This window comes from Schistocerca cancellata, chromosome 11, assembly GCF_023864275.1.
Source record: "Schistocerca cancellata isolate TAMUIC-IGC-003103 chromosome 11, iqSchCanc2.1, whole genome shotgun sequence".
Classification (NCBI taxonomy): Eukaryota; Metazoa; Arthropoda; class Insecta; order Orthoptera; family Acrididae; genus Schistocerca; species Schistocerca cancellata.
Window position 1 is genome coordinate 171,471,739 of NC_064636.1, and position 19,959 is coordinate 171,491,697.

A 19,959-nucleotide genomic window follows, 5' to 3' on the forward strand; every position below is an offset into this window, starting at 1 on the left:
TAGTGCTGCAGCACTAACCCTGTCTAGAGATTGTGGACAAGTGCTGCATGCAAATGGTCCTTGTTCCCCTCCCTCCATCTGTCATTTGCAGAAAACACCACTCCCCCCCCCCCCCCCCCCCCACACACACACGAGATAGCACTGTTTCCCAGAGAGTGAAGAAGATATGAGAATAAAATACTGGACAAACTTGCTTACCAACAGGCTTAAAAGAAGTAAAAGTGGTTGCACCCAGCATGTACGTCAATGTTCTATGCTACAGCTGCGACAGCGTCACCCCCTTTGCCAGTGGTACTCATGCCCATTACACCTCCCACAGCGGGCCCTCTGGGCTGCACAACCAGGCCTTGTTCTCTTGGTGGTTAGGGACTCTCCTCTTCCTGCTTCCCTCACACATACTCTGGGATTGATGGCCTCCCTCCCATCCACTAGGGACATTGGTCTCCACCTCCCAGCTGGAGACGAATCACCTTCCTCCAGCTTATATTGCCAGGAAGGGGTCGCCCAGGACATTTCCTTCCAAGATTTCCACCAGTCAGCAGCTAAAGGAGCCACAGGCTGCTGGTAACAGGGTTGCAGTCATCATCTTTATGTGAAACTGATTAAGAGAAGCCCTTTGCCATCATAAAAATCCTCTAAGGGGAGAAAAGACAAAAAAAAAAAAAATTCTCCAAGAAGGACTTTCCGGTGGCTCCCATGCCACAACATCCTATCTGTTTATTTCCTTTGGTCAAGTTGGAGATTCTGACAGCCTCTGAGGCCATAGTTAACATTACACAATGGAACATGGAACCTATGTACGGGCATAAGTAGCTTCATTGGTCTCTTCATGGCCTCACAGTACATAAACATTATCCTCCAGGGGAATCAAAGCAGTTTTTCCACTATTTGGCAGAGTTAAATCTTTTAAGCACTTCCCCTGCCTTGCATTGCCCTTCAGGAGACTTGGTTTCCAATAGTGTGAACACCAGCCCTTTGTGGATACTGGGGGTATTACAATTATCTGGCTACCTATGACATGGTGTCAGGAAGAATTTGCCCTTATATTCTAGACACTCTCTATAGTGAACTAGATTTCAAAGCTGATAACCCTTTGTGAGGTGGAATCACGATCACTGTTCATGATAAAGATCTTGCAAACTTACTGGTTGAACTTGACCTTTGCCTCTTGAATGCTTGTACCCCCCATACCCTTCAATGTGGTGCATGGAAATTTCTTGGCCATTGACCTTATCATTTGCAGCCTCCTCCCATCCATCTACAGGAAAGTCCAGAATGACCTTTCTGGAGTGACCACTTCGTAATTTTCCTGTCCCTTCCTCAGCATCACTCCCCTGCATGCGTGCCGAGATGAGCTCTGTGGTGCTTTTGCTTCTGGTGTCACCGTTGACTCGCCTCTGCATGGAGATACCAATGAGGCACTTCCATTGATTTGGCAGCTGATTTAGCGATCTCCTGTTCCTCAGGCCTGCCCTGGCACAAGACAGTACCTTTGTGGTCATCAGAAATTGCAGAAGCCATTATAGATTGTAGGCAGTCTCCACAGTGTCATAAGTGCCTCCCGTCGATGGACCATCCCACTGTTGTTAAATGGCTGCGTACCCTCGTCAGCCACCCGATAAAATGATGAAAACAAGAATGCTGGAGCACTAAGTTTCAGCCATCAAACCACATACGATGTACTTCTCCCTCGCATGCTTGGGCTAAGAGGTCTCTATGATACCAGACACCGGTAGGTACACCTGCCGTTACCTCGGATGGCACTGTCTCCACTGGCACAGATGCTGTCACAAAACGTTTTGCTCTGCATTATGCTCTTGCCTATCTTTTATTATATGCCACATTGTAACCTCCCCCTCACTTATCGACCTTAATGACAGTGAAAAATTAAACCGCGTGTACCTAATGGAAATTTGGGAAAAGCAATCGTCACCGAAGTTAATTTGTCGGTAAAGAGGGAGGAAAGGGTTACATCTAAATGAAAAGAAAAATGCTAATGAAACTGGTGGAAATTAATTTTGAAAAGGGGTAAAGTTAATAAAGAAAGTAAATGTGCGGCCGTTAGGTTAACAGTTAACTAGCGATAATTAGATATATGAGATTTGGGGGAAATTACGGTCGCCAGTCCTAAGGACAATTACTATGGTAACTGAAAAAGAAAGATTATTACACATATAATCAGCACTAGAAGCGTGGCAACTGAAGGTTGACACATGTAGTGTGAAAACTGAAAGTTTGTCAGAAGTAATAAATTTCGCTACACCCTGACTTAATTTAGCAAAAGAATTAATAAAACAGGAAAATCAAAAGTTAATTTAGTGACTGAAGTTAATAGTGAGCTTTCTTTCTGAAGCACATCGAAATTCAGTAAAATACAGTTAGTCTAGGACTACCTCAACAATCATTTCAAAAGCTACTTGAATCTACACAATTTAGAAATAAGAGATTTAACTTTGAACTTGAATTAAATGATTCTGAACAATAGTAAAATTTAGTACGTACCAAGCTGAGCTGCAGTCACAGGTAAGCTAAAATACGGTAACAAAACTCGCACTCTTAATTTGTGCTTGTGCAATCTAAATATTGTAGCCAGCTATGAATACCTTAACTGAACTTTGAAATTAAAGCAGTGAAATAGGATAATGTTACTTTAATGCTGGCGTTTGAATTTCAATGACACTCGGGTTCATTCCGGAAAAGGAAGGGACCCTGCTTGATAATGCAATTGGGACAATGAGAAACAAAGGTTCATGCTACGTTGCTGTAATTTGGTGACACAAATTTTAAAAGTTTGAAAAGCTGAGGTCTGCCATACAGTTCTAAAACTTTACGTGCTTCCAGTCTTCCTTGTTGGTTGATTGAAGGTTTGAAGCCGTCGATCGAGGAGGTGGCGACAGTCACTCATTGTCGGCCGTCGCTGTTGCAGAAGCTGGATGTTGGCGCGCCTTCCTCTCGACACGGTCACCAGACGAAACGGGCTCTTGATGTGCGCCAGCTAATGCTTCCCGTCTGCGACACCATGTCGGAAACTATCATCGCAAGTCGAGCGCAATTACATGCTGCCAAACCCCGAAAGCGCGGCAACTCGCGGGAGCTTCACACAACACACCTCTCCACTCGCTACTCTCCCAGACTCTCTCTGCTCAGCCCGCGCTCCACGCGGCAGAGTTAACACTACCAAAGATCCTGCACACTTTTATTCTTCACACGACCTATCGATGTAATTGTTCGATAGCAGTTTTCCCTAGGCAAGACCCAGCGTAAAAATACAAATAATATTTACGAAACAAACCAATTATACATCGGCATAAATATATATATACATACAAATAGTAAAACAATTATAATATACGAAGACACAGAAATGTTATATATTCAGGTAACAAAAATAAGGAAAACAAATTTATAGTACAATAAATGGAAATAGGAGGATATGCATTTCCGGCGTTTCAACCTGGAGCCATGTAACACTCCATTCAGTGAGTGGGAATACGTCAGTGCCCAAGCCCACTGTCCTGAAACAGCCCCAGTGGCAGACCGTATCCACAAGCAAATGATCAAGCACCGATCAGTGGACTTTCAGCATCATATACTTGCCATCTTTAACTGCATCTGGAGTGAGGGCGAGCTCCCTTCACAATCACAATGAAGTATCACTGTCCCAGTGGTGAAACTGGGTAAGCACTATCTAGAGATGGACAGTTATCACCCAGTAAGTCTCGCCAATGTTATCTGTAAAGCCGTCGGCACACGGTCCGTGCACTCCAGCGTTGAGCGTGCCGAGTTTCTGACATCACAGTGTGGAAAAAGCACGTTGGGGAGTCTTTCTGAATGTGCAGAGCAACGTTTAGCATGTCAGATATTCTGAACTTGCGTTTGAATGTTGACCAATGAGATGGAAGAACGCCACCTATGTCACAGGCAGATCGTCTCCACTCAGTAGTGTGAGAACTTTAGAAGCAGAAATATGGCTGCCTGGACACATGACGAATTGTGTGTGTTAATAGACGCATTCAAGGAAGAGCAGTGCTTATATAATGTGAAATGTAAGAACTATCATGATAAACATTCCCGGTCGGAATCTCTAAGTATAGTGTTCCAGAAAGTGAAAAGTGTTCGGCCGCAGTTACAGGACCCAAAGGAATGCCAGATAAAGTTTTCCAATATGAGAAACATGTTCAACATGGACAACAACAAGAAGAGAAGAGAGAGTATGAAAACCAGATCAGGAACAGATGATGTAAGTATTTATTTTTCTTAGATTTGTCTGTTATAATGATATTGTATTTACTAGTGATCTAAGTAAATCGCAACACGTTGTTTTCATAGCATTTACTAGCGATATAAATCACTGCTTGTTTTTATAGTATTTACTAATGAAATAAATAAATTGCTGCACCTTTGTTTTAGGTATACACACCAAGCTTATGGTATTTTAAAAATCTGCCATTCCTGGAGGAACATTATGTGCCACGGAAAACGAAGGCAACTGAGTACTTGTATGTATAACTGTTTCTCCATATTTTGGAATTGACAGACTAATGTTAATTTATTGCTAGAACATACTTGTTTGAAAGAAATTACGACTATGGAGTACTGTCACTTGGGAACAAACTCAAGTTGCAGTTTCTATATTTATGTATCTTGACATCTGCACAGTGGTTTGTGTTTGTGTTGTGTGTGTGTTTGTGTTTGTGTTTGTTTGTTTGTTTGAGGCTGTAGCTCTGTGTGGTTGGGGTGGCTGACCTAGTGTGTAGTGCTGGAACTTTTTTGTGGTAAGTAGTCGCTTTTTTGAGTCTATTATTCACGTGTTATGATGTTCGGTGGGGTTTTTGTGTGTTGTTGGGTCGGTGTTATGTACTGCATGTGTTGGTGCTTGAGGTTTTGGTATCAGCTCTAGTGGTTGATTTATGTATTGTAGGGGAAGTACCCGATTTCAATTTTTTGGTATCGTCAGTAGTATTTGAGCTATATAGATTATGGAATGTGTCCGATTCCAATTTGTCATCATAGGTATGTGTGTTTGGGTTTTGTGAACTGCTGTTGATGTAGATAGGTCAAGGGAAGAGTCCGATTCCAGTTTTTGTTGTTTTAGGTGTTGGTTTTGTGGTATCGATAATTGTGGTGTGATTATAATTTTAGTAGTAATATGTTTTTATTTTGTGGTATCAACAAATGCGGTTGAGCCATGTATGTGAAGGGAAGTGACCGATTCCTGTCGATTGGGATCATGGTGCGTGTATGTATTTATATTTAGTTTGTTCCCATGCAAAAACCCCCAATTTCCCGCACTGGTCCCGTTACTTTGATTATATTTTTGGAGGGAGATGTGTTTGTTGGTTTCATATGTAAAGCCCTTATTTCCCATGACATTACACTTTAATTTTATTGGGACAGTTCAGACAGCATAAATATATACTACAGTCTATTTTTCAATTATTGCTTGTGGTACTGTTGTAAAGTAATGAGTAAGTGCGGAAGAAACTACAGTTGAGGTTGGTCAGACAGCCAGCTCAAACAAACGAACGTTAACTGTCATAAAGTTTTATTTCTGTTCATTGCAATTTTCAGTGAATAATTTCTATACAGTATTCACTAAAATCAACTTGGGTGTTTTGTGTACCACTTTATTTTATGTTTCAGTTAGATGATGGTGGCACCTCCAGGGATAGTGATCCAGCTCCAGCATATTGTGAACTGGAGGCGGACAGTGCAACTAACAACATTGAGGATGTCTGCCGTTACAGTAGTAGCAGTAGGTTTGTAGCAAATGATCAAGCATCCTCACAGACAGTTCAGGAGTCACTATATATTCAAATGTCCACACCTATGTCTTCATCTAAGAAAAGAAAGTAAAATGAAGACTATGGGCCTGCAGTTCACCTGATTGTGAAGGCACTCCAGGAAGATGATGATAGTGATGAAACAGATCTGTTCATTAAATTTCTGGGAGCAGAAATTAAAAAAAATTAACTGTGACAAAAAGAAAAGACGTGTATGATTAGAGCTAATGGGAGTACTGTATCAAGCATTAGATGAATAAATTTAATTTTGAAATGTAATTTGCTTCTAGGCTAAGGAATTAAATTCTGTGCCTGTCCCACTACCTGTATCCTAACATTACCTTCTGAAACAGGGAGTAATATGGGACCATTTGTGTCTCCAGGCAGTGTTCCTTCATATGATCAACCTGACTGCAATTATTCACAGGCAGTTGTAAATAATTAACAGTGTGCAGCAAATCTCTCTAAATCTGATCAGGTGGAGAACAGACTGCTGTATCACTCTTTTTGTGCACTATGATCAGTTTATCTAAGTAAATCAGCCATCCATTCTGAACCATATTATAGGAGCATATGAAACATTGCATTATAACAACCTAATTTGTGTAGAATTAAATTCAAGGTTAATAGCAACATTATGTAATAGTGGTAGTTCCCGTATTTATGTACTTTGGTTTTGTATGACAACATGCTGTCAGTGAGGTGAAATTTACCTGCTCTTTTTTTAGTACTTATTTCATTGACAGTGTGAAATGATGAGTTCAATCATCTACATGATAAAAGGGTAACATTTCTTGTATTTCCATTTAAAATGTCATTGTTAATGTGGGTGCAACATGCTGTGTAACTTGCGTTGGCCAAAATATGAGTGCAGTTCTCTATTCAGCTAAATAAAAGGGAATTTTGCAGTGAGTACTACATACATATAAAATACCAGACATTTTCAGATTTTTTAAAACTAATATTGTCACATTTCCTGTCCTCCTGTTGATATTAACTAGTGCATAAGTTCACCTATTTCTTACATGTTTATTTCACAATTTTGGAGCTATAGTTCCATAATCCTTCCCACATAACCAATTTTCCAGTCACCTTTTGTTTTTTGCAGTATGTTTAATTTCACTTTATCTGTTATGACTTTCTTTGTAATTTTGACTCAGTGTACCATCCCTTTTCTTAATATCTATTTTTTTTTTTTTAAATTGTGCACTCTGTTCCTCAGTATTCTTGTTGAACATTTTGCTTCATTTAGTGGTATGGTCATGTCGTGTCTGTTTGCAAATGATAATTACAATGTTAAGGGCAGCAGTTTACTGTAATAAGCTTATATGTTGTTTGCAAAGACTGATTACATCTTCCAGTACTCAAACTGGCATAGAAAGTTTTGTTAGTTTCTAAATAATGTAGGAGTAAAGAAAACTCACCAATTAGTAGAAACATTGAGCCAGCAATATACAGAATAAATAATGAATTTTGGATGAAGAGAGGTACAAGTACATTATATAATCTCACAAATATATACTGAACAAAGTAATGTAATTTGCTTCTATGGAAATGATTTTTCAGTGGTACTTAAGGAAGGTATTGATGTGCTGTGTCTTCTGGTAAAAGTGCAGGATTGTAGGGACGAAAACAGAAAACATAGTACAATAGATGATAGTATTGGGCCAGCTGCTCTTGTAGGAGCTGAATCCAGACACAAATGAATAGACGAGGGTTGGTTTTTTCATTATACTCTACAAATCATTCACTTGCTAGCAGATTTTTTTGACAGTATAAATAAAAGTCCAAGATAACTGCCCAGGGTTTTGAAGTGGGAGGAGGTGAATGTATGAGGAAGGTCTTATGGTGTAACTTGTTTGTATTCTTTAGCACTGTGGCAATTATGTGTGTCATCTAAATTTGGATGCTTGGCACACACACAATAGCTAAATTCCCTATATGGTTGTACACTGAATGCAATTCACATAAAAAGCTGTCATTCATTGATAACTGCTGTGGCCCCAAGATTTATTTGCATTTAAATAAACTGATTATACATTAGCAGCAACATATATAACAACAATTTTGGAATATAACTGAGATGCATGAGGCCTCAAAATAGTGTGGATAATGTAATTAAAACAATTAACTTGTTACCAAATCATGGTATTGAAAGATATCTGACAGAGAACATATGTCATGGTTTTCATTTCAGTCCAGCTCTATAGCAGGTAAAAATATCATTCATAAACTTCATCTTGCACATCACTACACTATTCACCATTTCTCTGGATCTAGCTGTTTGCCATATGAAACTCATCATTATAGCTTGTGACAGGTTTTAGCAACATACATTTCAAGGTGAGAGCTCCCTGTTCAGTTTTACCCAATGAGACTCCAATAGGTTACTGTTGTGAGTCAAGAAGCACAGTGTGAATGTGTGCTGTGTTCATTTAACTAGAGGTCTTTTGGTAAATTTCACCAGTGTGGTTATCAAATGCAACAGAAAACAAAAGGGGGTCCACTAGCACATTATGTGGTTACTGTTTCTAAGTGCTATACTTGCTTTAGGTCAAATTTAGACTGATATTGTTAAAGGAAATTAAGTTAAGGACTCCCAGTTGATATACCAAGAATAGAGGGAAAGGGGAATTGACTTCCTCCACCAGAATATTAGGGGATACATATCAAAATAAGTGGGTAGCTAATTTGATCTGGAAGATCCTAGTGGTTGGAAAGGAACTGATTGTCAGTTGTCTGCCCAAATGCCTTACAATCACATGTAAGCTGTTATCAGTAGGCTAACCCTGCTTTAGAAACATTCGGGTTTAGTTACTTTCGTCATAATAATGTCAAAAATGGGGATACAAAATTCAGTAAGTTAATATATTTTCATTCATTGATGTATTACAAGATAATACTTGGCGTATCCCATCTCTTAGACAGAAATATTTATTGGACAAGAGAAAATAAATATAGCTGTAACAATTTGAGTTTGAGAGTAATAGAGATGTTGAAAAGGATCACAGTAGAAGGAAAAATTATCTCAGTTACTCTTCAATGAATCTGTTGCACAGAAATGATTGTAATGTGCAGCTATAAAACTCTGACAATCTACCCTTGGCATTAAAATGTCTGGCAATGTCATAAGTGTTTTCAAATGCAAGTTAAAGATGTTTCTCCTTAAGAAAGCCACCTAAACTTCGAGAAATTCTTGAACAGAAAAAGGCATTCATACTGCTAAAGAAGCCTGTAAACAACCAGCATGTACCCATCAATATTTTTTACTTTGTTTTTAAATGTGTCTGATGTTTGCTCAGTTCACAAGTTCCACATCATAATGTTTATTGTAAATGTTATTTATGGGACACACAGCTAAGTGACTTTACCCATGTTATTAAACACAACATTGAGAGCAGCCATTTTTGTGAGTCAGTGTAAATTACTTATGTAAATATTTGAAAGTTTGGATGCTTGAGAGACAAATATTAGGTTTTCCACTCGGCTGCACAATAAAAGCAAAGTACTTGAAAACAGTAGCACTGGTTAACAGTTACTGTGCAGTCCACTAAGATTTCTTTACACATATGTAAAATGGTTTGTCATAAGCAGCAACATACATAATACAACACACATCTGTGTGGGATAGAACTTGGGCACATCTGGTCTCAAAAGGTTATAGATAATGTAATTAAAAAAATTAATTTGCTATACAATCATTTTATTGTAACAAATATTTCATTACAACCCATGAGCTTTCATTGAGCTTTAACATTTATCTACCACCTTCCTGCATCAACACACTCCTGTTGCCATGGCACAGAACCTACAGTGTTGAAGTTTGTTCCTGAATTGGTCCCTCATTCTCAATGCATTTACTGTAGGATTCTGTCAATTTTGTTGCTGAATGCCTTCCATAACAGATGTGAATGTGCTGTTGCCAATTTCAGGTGGAATGTAGCATTTGGATTTCTGTTCTAAAATGAAACTGTGCAGCACACAACAAACTCTTATAACAATATCCACCTTCTCTGCTGAGAGTAGAATTGGACTGAGCAGAACCCCAAATTTATTTGACATCATGCCAAATGCATTTTCAACGACTCTTCGAGCCCTGCTCAGTCTGTAATTGAACACCATTTTTCCTTTGAGAGGTCTCTTTTCAGGATATCCCTTCATCATATACTCTTTCAATGCAAATGTATCATCAACAACAAATATGTAAGGCAGTTCCACATCACTGAAACACACTATCTTCTCTGGTGCTGGCAAATTCAGTTTTTTATTATTCAAGGCTTCAGTCAATTTACTGTTATTGAAAATTGCTCCATCATTCACACTCCCATTTGCACCAACATTTACATATACATATTTATAGAGTGCATCAACAATTGTGAGAAGAACAATGCTGTTGTTTGCTTTGCGGTCTCTGAAGTATGCACCTTCAGATCTTGGTGCCCTGAAGGTAACTTTTTTCCATCAATAGCACCATTGCAATGAGGGAATTGCCAGGACACATTTAATGAATGAGCAATAGTTTTCCACTCACTAGCAGAGGCTGGAACCTGAAACGAGAGAGATATATATATGTATATTTTTTTACTAAAATGGCTGTACAAATGCAGTTATTGACTCTCATATTTGAATACAATGAGATGTATTTGAAACAGTTTCTGTGAAACAAAATGTTTTTCTTGAAATAGTCTATAAGCAGCGTTATCTCACAAAACTAAAGGTTTGGTTCACATGACAGGTACTCTCATTTAAAGTTACAATTCTTAGCATGAAGGAAATATTTCGGAGTAGTACACTGTGCAAAAGAAAGATTCTGTGTTGCTACTCACCATCTTATTGCAAGGAGTGCAAAATCAGTTACACATGGAATGCAATGTGGGTTTCATATTACCGAGATTTGTAGAGTGATTTTTGCTTAAACTAAATGTTATGAATGCTGTTTCACTTAAATCATGATGGTGCTAGAGTAAGATAGTGGATCTCCAGTTGTAATATATCCTGTTTCATGACTTCTCCAGCTGTTAGTCAAAGCTGCATAATAAGATTATACAGTTAGTCTAAATCTGTGGATGAATAAATACCTAATACGTACACATACCTTTATGCAAGTATCCTCCAAATTGTTTAATATTGCTTGAAGGATATCTGGAATTATCTGTGATAGAGTATTTTGTGCTATTCTGGTAGCACATGCCAGCAACTGGAAAGTTTCACCAGTGGCAAGAAATCTTAAGGTAACAGCGAGTCTATAAAAGAAGTAAATAAAAGTTACGTATGTTAACTTCTTGCTTCTATAATAATCAGTGTGTAAGACACGTACCTATCTCTTTGTTTTATCGATTCCTGCATGTTCATATCTTGCCTACAGATATCATTTTCAATTATAATCAGCAGTTTCATGAAAACTTCCGAATCTGTTCATGTGAAATTCCTAAATGAATCTGGATCTTCAAACCTACAACATGACAAAGTAGATGACATAATCTAAAACTACAGTATATGAAATGCTTGAAGAATATTCAGGAATTGAAACAGAACTGCAAACAAACTAGCTATGTTTACGTACCTCAGCTCATCGTGGAGCATATGCAACGCTCCTGTCCCAGAATTGTGTCATTGAATCCACTCTGTTGTCCACTGTCTCCTTTACTTTTTCTCTCCTCTCACCATTGATAATTGCTAGTAAAGCCAAAGCAGCCAGTTTACGCTTCATTTCGTGAACACTTGTCTATATGCTATTTAGCTCATGCATGCCAACTGTAGCTAACAACTGCCGCTGGAGCATGCTGCCATCACATGTGAGCACGCTGGGATGCATGTACCATACGCACAAGTTGCATCGTTTCTGAGCGTTCAGCAGCACGGTGGACTCAGCACACTCAAAGTTGGAATGCCCGGCCTGTGTGTCAACGGCTTAAGTTCCTTGAATGCATGCTGAGCCGGTGGCTGTGTTGTCTCCTTGAGTCTCGGAGTCTTCTGGCTTCAACTCATGTTGGTTTTTGCTGTGGCCTTTCCACTACTGATAATATGGTTTACCTGGAGTCTGCCATCTGAATGGCTTTTGCCTGATGTCAATGCCTTGTAGTCATCTTCTTCGACCTGAAAAGGGTTTATGACACAACATGGTGACATCACATACTTGCTACCTTACAAAAGTGGGGTCTCTGTGATATGCTCCTGATTTTTATGAAGAATTTCCTTTTGCACCATATGTTCTGGGTTCGAGTTGGTGCTTCTCACTCTACCCCCCCTCCCCCTCATATACAAGAGAATGGGATCATGCAGGGCTCTGTACTGAGTGTCCCTCTCTTTCTAGATGCAGCTGTGGGGTCCTCAGTATCACCCTTCTTGTACACTGATGACTTTTGTCTCTAGTATTTACTTCTCTAGTGTGAGTGTTGCTGAATGTGACAGCAAGGCATCATACAAAATGTGCAGTCATGGGTCAACACTCTTGGCCTTCAGTTTTGAGCCACCAATACTCGCATCATGCACTTCTGTCAATGCTGTACCATTAATCCACAACCAGAACTTTACTTCGACGACCAACTACTCATTTTGGTGGATACTTATCGCTTTTTAGGACTGGTCTTTGATTCCTGGTTGATGTGTTTTCCCATCTCTGCCAGCATAAGTGGAAGTGCTGGTTTCACCTCAATACTCTTCTCTGCCTGAGTAACACCAGCAGGTGTGCAGATTGCACAACCATTCTGCAGCTTTACAAAGCCGTGATACGTTCCTGTCTTGATTATGGATGTCTTGCATACTGTTCCACATCACCCTCAGCATTGCAGATACTGGATCCAGTACACCACTGCATGGTTTGACTTGCAACAGGAGCCTTTTGAACTAGGCCTGTGAACAGCTTACTCATGGAGGCTACGGTACCTCCATTGTGGATCAGGTGCCAACAACAGCTTGTCATCTATGCTATCCATGTTCACAACTCCCATAAGTGTCCAAACTACCATCTCCTCTTTCTAAAAACGGAAATACATTTCCCACAGTGGTGGCCTGGATCAGGAATTATGATCACAATCCACCTCCAGGCCCACTTACGTACACCTCTGAGGTGCATTCCATGGTCACAACTATGTCTTGACCTATCACAAGGTCCAAAAGGCTCAGTCTCTCCGCCCGCCACCACAAAGTTTTCTCCATCCTTTGTGCATCCTGGAGATCAGAAGTAGTCTATACTGGATGCTCGATAGCCGCTGGTCCCAAGGTCTTTGCTTATACTCACACAGGACGTACTGAAATCTGTTCCTTGCCCGGTGGCTGTAGTGTTTCAACTGTGAAGTTGACAGCCATCACTTATGCTCTTGAGCATATCTATTCCTTCACCGGTAGGTCCTTTCTCATCTGCAGTGATTCCTTCAGAAGTTTTCAAGCCTTCAACCAATTTTACCCTCATCATCTCTTGGCCATTGCTATCTAGGGTTCCCAGTATGCCCTTGAACAATGCGGATGCACAGTGACCTTGGTCTGGACTCTTGGTCACATTGGGATCTCAGGCAATAAAGTTGCAGATAGCCTGGGCAAGCTGGCTCCCAGCAAACTAACTTGAGATTGGTATTCTGGAAGCAGACCTCCAGTCAGTATGATACCATGAAGTTTTAGGAATTTGGAATATGGAATGGATTATTCTGACTTTACCACACAAACTGTGGTTGATATAGAAGGTTATGAATCTGTGGAGGTCCTCCATGCAGGTCTCTTGCAATGATTGTCCAGCAGTTTGCCAGCTCTGCATCAGACATGCGTGGCTGACTCACGGCGATATGCTCATTCCTCCACCCAGAATGGGCTGTGGCTGTCTAGTCTTGGTGGTCCAGCCTGGTCATCACCCTACCTACTCTTTTGTTCTTCTCCCCTTCTCTCACATGGTCTGTTAGACTTTTTCATCTTTTGTCTGTTTGTGCTTATCTTCCCCTGTCCCCGTTGATAATCTTTCCTAGTCAATTTCTGAGTTGAGTACCTCTGGTAAGTGGCAGGGGCTGGGGGATGTGTATCTCCTCATTGCATCTGCTCTTAGTACTGTGGCTGTTCAGTGGCTGCTCCCTTGATGGGCAACCTTGCCTGCCTTTCTTCCTCTGTCTCCTTTTCTTCTTTTTATCCCTTAAATCACTTTAATTGACGTTTTGTAGAATTTGAGGTTTTCTTTCTCTGGGTTTTGTGTGGTAGGTGCTCTCTTAACTTCATTCGTTTAGACCTGTCTGCTTGAGGAAAAAGGGACTAATGACCTAGGAGTTGGGTCCATTCAACCAGCCAAACAACCAATCAACCAACCAGCCAGCCGTCTGTGTCTGCCTGCTATGCTCTCTCCCTGTCTGTCTGTCTGCTGCTCTCTCTCTCTCTCTCTCTCTCTCTCTCTCTCTCTCTCTCTCTCTCTCTCCATCCTTTCAAGGTCCCTCTCTCTCTGACAGTCTGTTCCAGCCCCCCCCCCCCCCCCCACTCTCTCTCTCCACATTATAACACCCACCTCCATTGGAGGTTGCTAGTACTTTTTAGTATTTTGTCTAGATGGTAAGTAATATGTGTATCTAGCTTGGTTGAAGTTGATGCAGTGGTTAATGAGGAGATGTGGAACATATACCCACTTTCATGATATTTATTGATACTGTGTATACTAGTTGTTGCTTGGCATGTGAGAAATAATTTTCGTTGATATTTGTTTGAGAATCTCTTACTGATGTGCCTGGCTTTCAGAATAAACAAAGTTTTGATTTCAAATATTTGAATTGTGGCACCACATTTTCTGTCTGCCTGGTGGTAACTGATGAATATGCATGATTATTAGTGTTTTGACCTTGTCAGCCTCTACCTGAGATCTGTTTGAAAGCATTCTCTCTCTCTCTCTCTCTCTCTCTCTCTCTCTCTCTCTCTCTCTATGCTCCCCTACCTCTCTCTAAGAAAGGGCCATGTAAGGGAAGGGCATGAAAGCCTTGAATGCATCACCTTTGTTTTCCTTTCTTCAGTTTCCTGGAGATCCATTAAAGAATGAGGAGCCTAGTGTTGGGGTAAAGCAAGATTCAGAATTGGAACATATGGATTGCTCTGAGCTTAATGTAAGTTTTCATGGAGACACTGTATTGTCTATGAAGTGTAGTAAAAATGCTATGACATGAATATGGGGCATTCAAGTTAAATTATCAGGGAATGTGAGCAGTTGTAACCTATGGTACCAGCTATTTTCAAGAATTTTTGTAGTATTTCAATTGGCTCAAGTTAGGTGTGTTACATGTTGGTTATTACCAATAGCATTTTAACAGCACTTGATACAAGCATATTTTTGCTAGCTATTACCCTCGCATCAATGTTGTATTATGTTCGTATGTAATTAATGTCTTTAAATACATATTTGGTACCAATATAGCAGTGAAGACTTCCTTTTAGAAGTAATTGTTAATCTAGTTTTCTGCCTCTGTATCATGGTGCTGTAACAGAAGACCTGGAAGTAAGATATGTGGTGGATGTATAGTTTAGACCTCCCAATCACTATTCACTGAAGTATTTCCATCATCACTCAAATCCTGCATTGGCTGTATGTAATTCCTTATGATTTTTCTCCAGTACACTACATAAATTTGCATTGTTTCCTAAAGAGCAGGCACTGAAAATAGATGGTGACAGAGGAGAAAGCTGTGTAAATATCATTAAATTTGGTAAATGTTGGTGATAATGTATGGAATGCCATATCAATTTAATTGACCTCTTTTTTATGGGTTTATAGGTGGCAGATTATTTGCATCTTTTATATTTGGGAGTATGACCACCCAAAAGAGCAGGCCCTAGTGCCACTGAAATCAAAGTGGATTATATGACAGGAAAAGAAAGTAAATGTATGCCAATATAACACTTACACAATGGCGGATAGCAAAATCAGTGACATTAGAACTAATTTGGAAGCATTCAGACACTGGTTCTTCTCAAGCCAAATGAATCTCTGTAAAGATGGATATACACATAAAAAAGAATATATTGAGAGTTGTCATACATACAAAAGTTAGCAAGCAGTTATAATTTACAGATTGTTTTCTTCTTTCAGTTTGTTGAAGATGGATCTGGAATCTCGTGGTCCACCGATTTTATCAAGGAGGATCCTGAACTAAATGTGGAAGTTGATATAACTGACAGCATTGTAAGTATTACCACCTCTGACTTATGCTGGATCAGGAAAAAGTCTTCTGTTAACTGTGTAAAGTAAAGGATGTATTGCAGTGGAAATAGCCCAGATTGTGACTTTCCTGGAGCTTATTGCTGTTCATAATTGTAGAGCATTCTTGTACTCTTCCAATTGACTTGCATATCACCTATAATTTGCTGAGGGTTGTGAACAGAAGTGGAATAGGACTGGTGACTGGTATAATCCTATTCCCTGTAGCCCTTGTTGACATCAAACATCTTGTTTAATTGTTATGTGTGATGGATACATTAGATTCACAGTTAGACAAAGTGTAAATTCTAATGGTGTGAGTCATTTGAGAAATACTCATCTTTCCAAGAACTTCTATGTAACACAATTCAAAAGAATTTTGGACTTTCTTATGTTTGTGTGAATGACAGCTATTCATGAGTTAGTACCAAAATTTTTAGGGTTTTGAAAAAAAAGAGAAAATTTGTATGTGTTCGATCACATCTGATACCTTGGCCACCACCTATACATATTGTGGCTAATTCTGTGGAACCTCTTGTATTAGTTATAAATTTTTCAGTATTTTTAACGTGAAATACTGGGACTTAATGATGCAGAAGAATAGGGCTCACCATTTTAGTACTGGCACATGGCCAGCAAGATTCTGTATCATTTGTGGAATGAGGAATTCTACTGAAAACCTGCCAGAAATGGTTCCTACCTCAGATTTGTTCCTTCTGCTTTAGACATTTGTTTGCCAGGCTTAATTTTGATGTGCATTAATGACAAAATATTATTTCCTTGTGTGTTATGGTTTTCTAGATTGTAATTGCTGTTGTATGTGAAAGTGGCATTAGTGAGGAAGAGAATAGTAAAATAGGCTCATCATCTAGTAAATGAAGTCAAGAGTTTAGATTTTGCGATCAAGAAGTTCTATTGATTTTTACCACTTGCATGCCGTTGAACAGTAATTCTCAGTTGTTCACATTTCACTGAAGTTTAGGTGATCTTGCAGGCCGGTACATATGTGCTACTAACGGAAAGCCCATGTTGTTCAATAACATTCCAGCAGCTAAATGTGATTATGGACTGATGTGGCATTGTGTGAAAGATTGAATGTGGAGGTCAGTTCATAATGGCATGGTTTAAGAAATGTAAGACATAGTCTCGCAATTTTTTTTTGATTGGAAATGCTGGTTATGGTTGTCCAAATCTGTGCCACTAGTTGCATGGTAGGTTTAAAGTGCTAGACTGCTGTTTGATTTTTCTCATGTAGAGAATTTTATTCCCAAATGTGTTTAGTGCAATGGGGAAAGTCATCCTTTGGAACTGTCGAGTACTGTAAGGGAAAGTGGATGTGAGAAATTTGAGTTGGAAGCAACTATTTCTGGTAAAGAATTCAGTGAATGGATTATGAATGCATTGGAGAACAACAATGGAAAGACTTTGCAGTGACTAATTGGACAACACATTGAGTATCAGGTGTTGCATATTCAGATAAATGGGAGAGTTAAGACCTTCAGCCACTTCCAGTAGAACACAACTAATTTCAGAGTGAAGTGTAACATAGTGGAGTGATATAGGAAAGAAATAGTGAGCTAGGGGTGACATAAGAGAGGAGACAATGTTCTGTAGATGCATCTGGATGGTTTCATAATGAATGAACATGTAGTTAAGCAAAGGTGTAGATTTCATTCTTTTATTCAGTGAGGCAGGTCCTTTCATGTTATATGTGTAGAGTGTTAGGTTGTGGTTTTGCTATTTTGATTGGTTGTAGAGTGGATGAACAGAAAAATTTAGTTTCTAGCAGATATCATGTATCTAAAACCAAAGTTCAGTACTACATTATTAGCCACTCTTGAGCTTATCAGAATATTTTGATTCATGGATGCAAGTCCCACTTAACTTTAATGTTTATATTGAATGGGTTTCAACTTAGGCTATAAGCAAACACCTGATATAATTTCTGTTTAAAGTTGTATTAATCCTTTGTTGGAGGAGCAATTCTGAGGCAGGCTGCTAGAATCATTACTTGTGTTTTGTTCAAACCTACAAGTGTCATGGGTATGCTTCAGGAACTCAAATGGGAATCCCTGGAGAAAAGGCAATGTTCCTTTCAAGGAACACTATTGAGAAAATTTAGATAAGTGGCATCTGAAGCTGACTGTCAAAAGTTCTCTTGCTGCCAACATACATTCCTCATAAGGATCACTAAGATACAATATGAGTCCAGGGCTCATATGGAGGCACATAGATAGTCATTTTTCCCTCATTCTGTTTGTGAATGGAATGAGAAAGAAAATGAATACTAGTGGTACGAGGTATTCTCCGCCACATGCCATAAAGTGGATTGCGAAATATTGTTGTAGATGCAGACACTAGGTAAAATAAGTAGTCGAGTAATGTTGCTGGAGCAACAGTGGTATTTTTCACAGTAGTTAATGTACATATAGATACATATGAACATACAAAATAATCTATTAGCAGTTCCCATAATGAGCATTGTGAGTAGATTAACACTAGTCATAATTGCTGGTTGCCAGTATATTTCACAGAATTAAATTGCTATGGCAGTTTCCCCTTTAAATTTGCAGCCTGGCTTATTATACATCCAACCACATTTCCGTTTATGGAATGCAATGTGTAAATCAAAGAACCTCCATCCTTAGCCAGGGTAGAATTTACAGTGTTAGAATCAAATTTAATTTTATGAAATAATTCTAAAATGTTTAATAATGAGTACAACACATCAATACAAATTAAGGTTATTGTATTTTACTAAAGGAAATTATACTTATATAAGCAATTCCTCAGGATGTTTAAAATCATAAAATTTCACAAGGCTAGAACTGTGTCTTAAATGAGTATACAGACTTGGGGTAGATTTTTGCTCCTATGCATGCCTGCAAAGCTTTTATTTACAGAAGAACCATATGATTTTCCAGTTGTATATCACTTACAAGCATACTACATTAAGGTACTTTCCACAACTATGTTCAGGATAAAATTCTCCATTTACTGACCACAAATATCAATATTTTTAACAAACTTAATCATCAAGATGATATCCTTGACCCATGCATTTTCAAGAATGTCAGGAGTTCCTAGAGTCACTACTGTTACCATGTAGCATCATAGTTCACCTCAAGTTGTTTGAAGGGAAGAACATACGAGGACTGCTCAAAAAATTCTGGAACTTTGTCCACAAAATCTTTGTATGCTTACCTTTTACTTACTGTTCATGTTCTCCTTTGAAATGCTCTCCTCTGTAATTGATACACCACTCCCAATACCATTTACACTTCCAGAAGTAGTCATGGTATGCTTCTCGCTGGATTGCATGAAGGACCATCTGCGATTTATTGTATCTCCTGTAGCCTCACAAATCTTCATCGTTTCAATGGGGTTTTCAACTTTGGGAATAAAAAAAAGTCTACATGGGCTAGGTGTGGAGAGTACAGAGGATGAGGCAGCACAGTAATTCAGTTTTTTGTGCAATTGTTATACACCAACAGGAATGAATGTGCTGGTGTACATAGTAATACAAGAGAAGTGAATTATCTCACTGCATTTCAGGCCACTCTCACATTTTCTCGCAGGTGTCACAACACGTCCAGCCAGTACTGTTGATTAACAGTTTGTCACTGTGGCACAAATTCATGAAGAAATAATCCTTCAAAGTTGGAGAAAACTATCAGCATGCCTTTGACATTTGATCTGAACTGACGAGCTTTCTTTGGCCTTGTAGAACCTTTCCTGATCCACTGTGAAGAATGAATCTTGGCCTCAGCATCATACCCATAGACCCACGTCTCATCACCAGCTATGATTCTTTAAGAAACATCTGATTGTCATTTGTGTAATCCAAAAGCTCTTCAAAGATACCGAGCGGGGTGGCGCAGTGGTTAGCACACTGGACTCGTATTCGGGAGGACGACGGTTCAATCCCGTCTCCGGCCATCCTGATTTAGGTTTTCCGTGATTTCCCTAAATCCTTTCAGGCAAATGCCAGGATGGTTCCTTTGAAAGGGCACGGCCGATTTC

The 19,959-nt window shown here is 39.3% G+C and overlaps 1 protein-coding gene across 3 annotated transcripts in view; it reads left to right on the forward strand.

Moving 5' to 3' along the window:
* The window catches only part of LOC126108733 (uncharacterized), a 131,424-nt gene that overhangs the window by 37,890 nt on the left and 73,575 nt on the right, over nt 1-19,959 (forward strand). For 2 of the 3 annotated variants that reach the window (XM_049914071.1, XM_049914069.1), the window contains exons 4-5: nt 14,759-14,848; nt 15,829-15,921. In XM_049914071.1, coding sequence (XP_049770028.1) covers nt 14,759-14,848; nt 15,829-15,921 — 183 coding nt within the window. Of the gene's footprint in view, nt 1-5,643; nt 6,679-14,758; nt 14,849-15,828; nt 15,922-19,959 lie in introns of those variants that run through there. The other variant, XM_049914070.1, reaches the window with a different exon arrangement.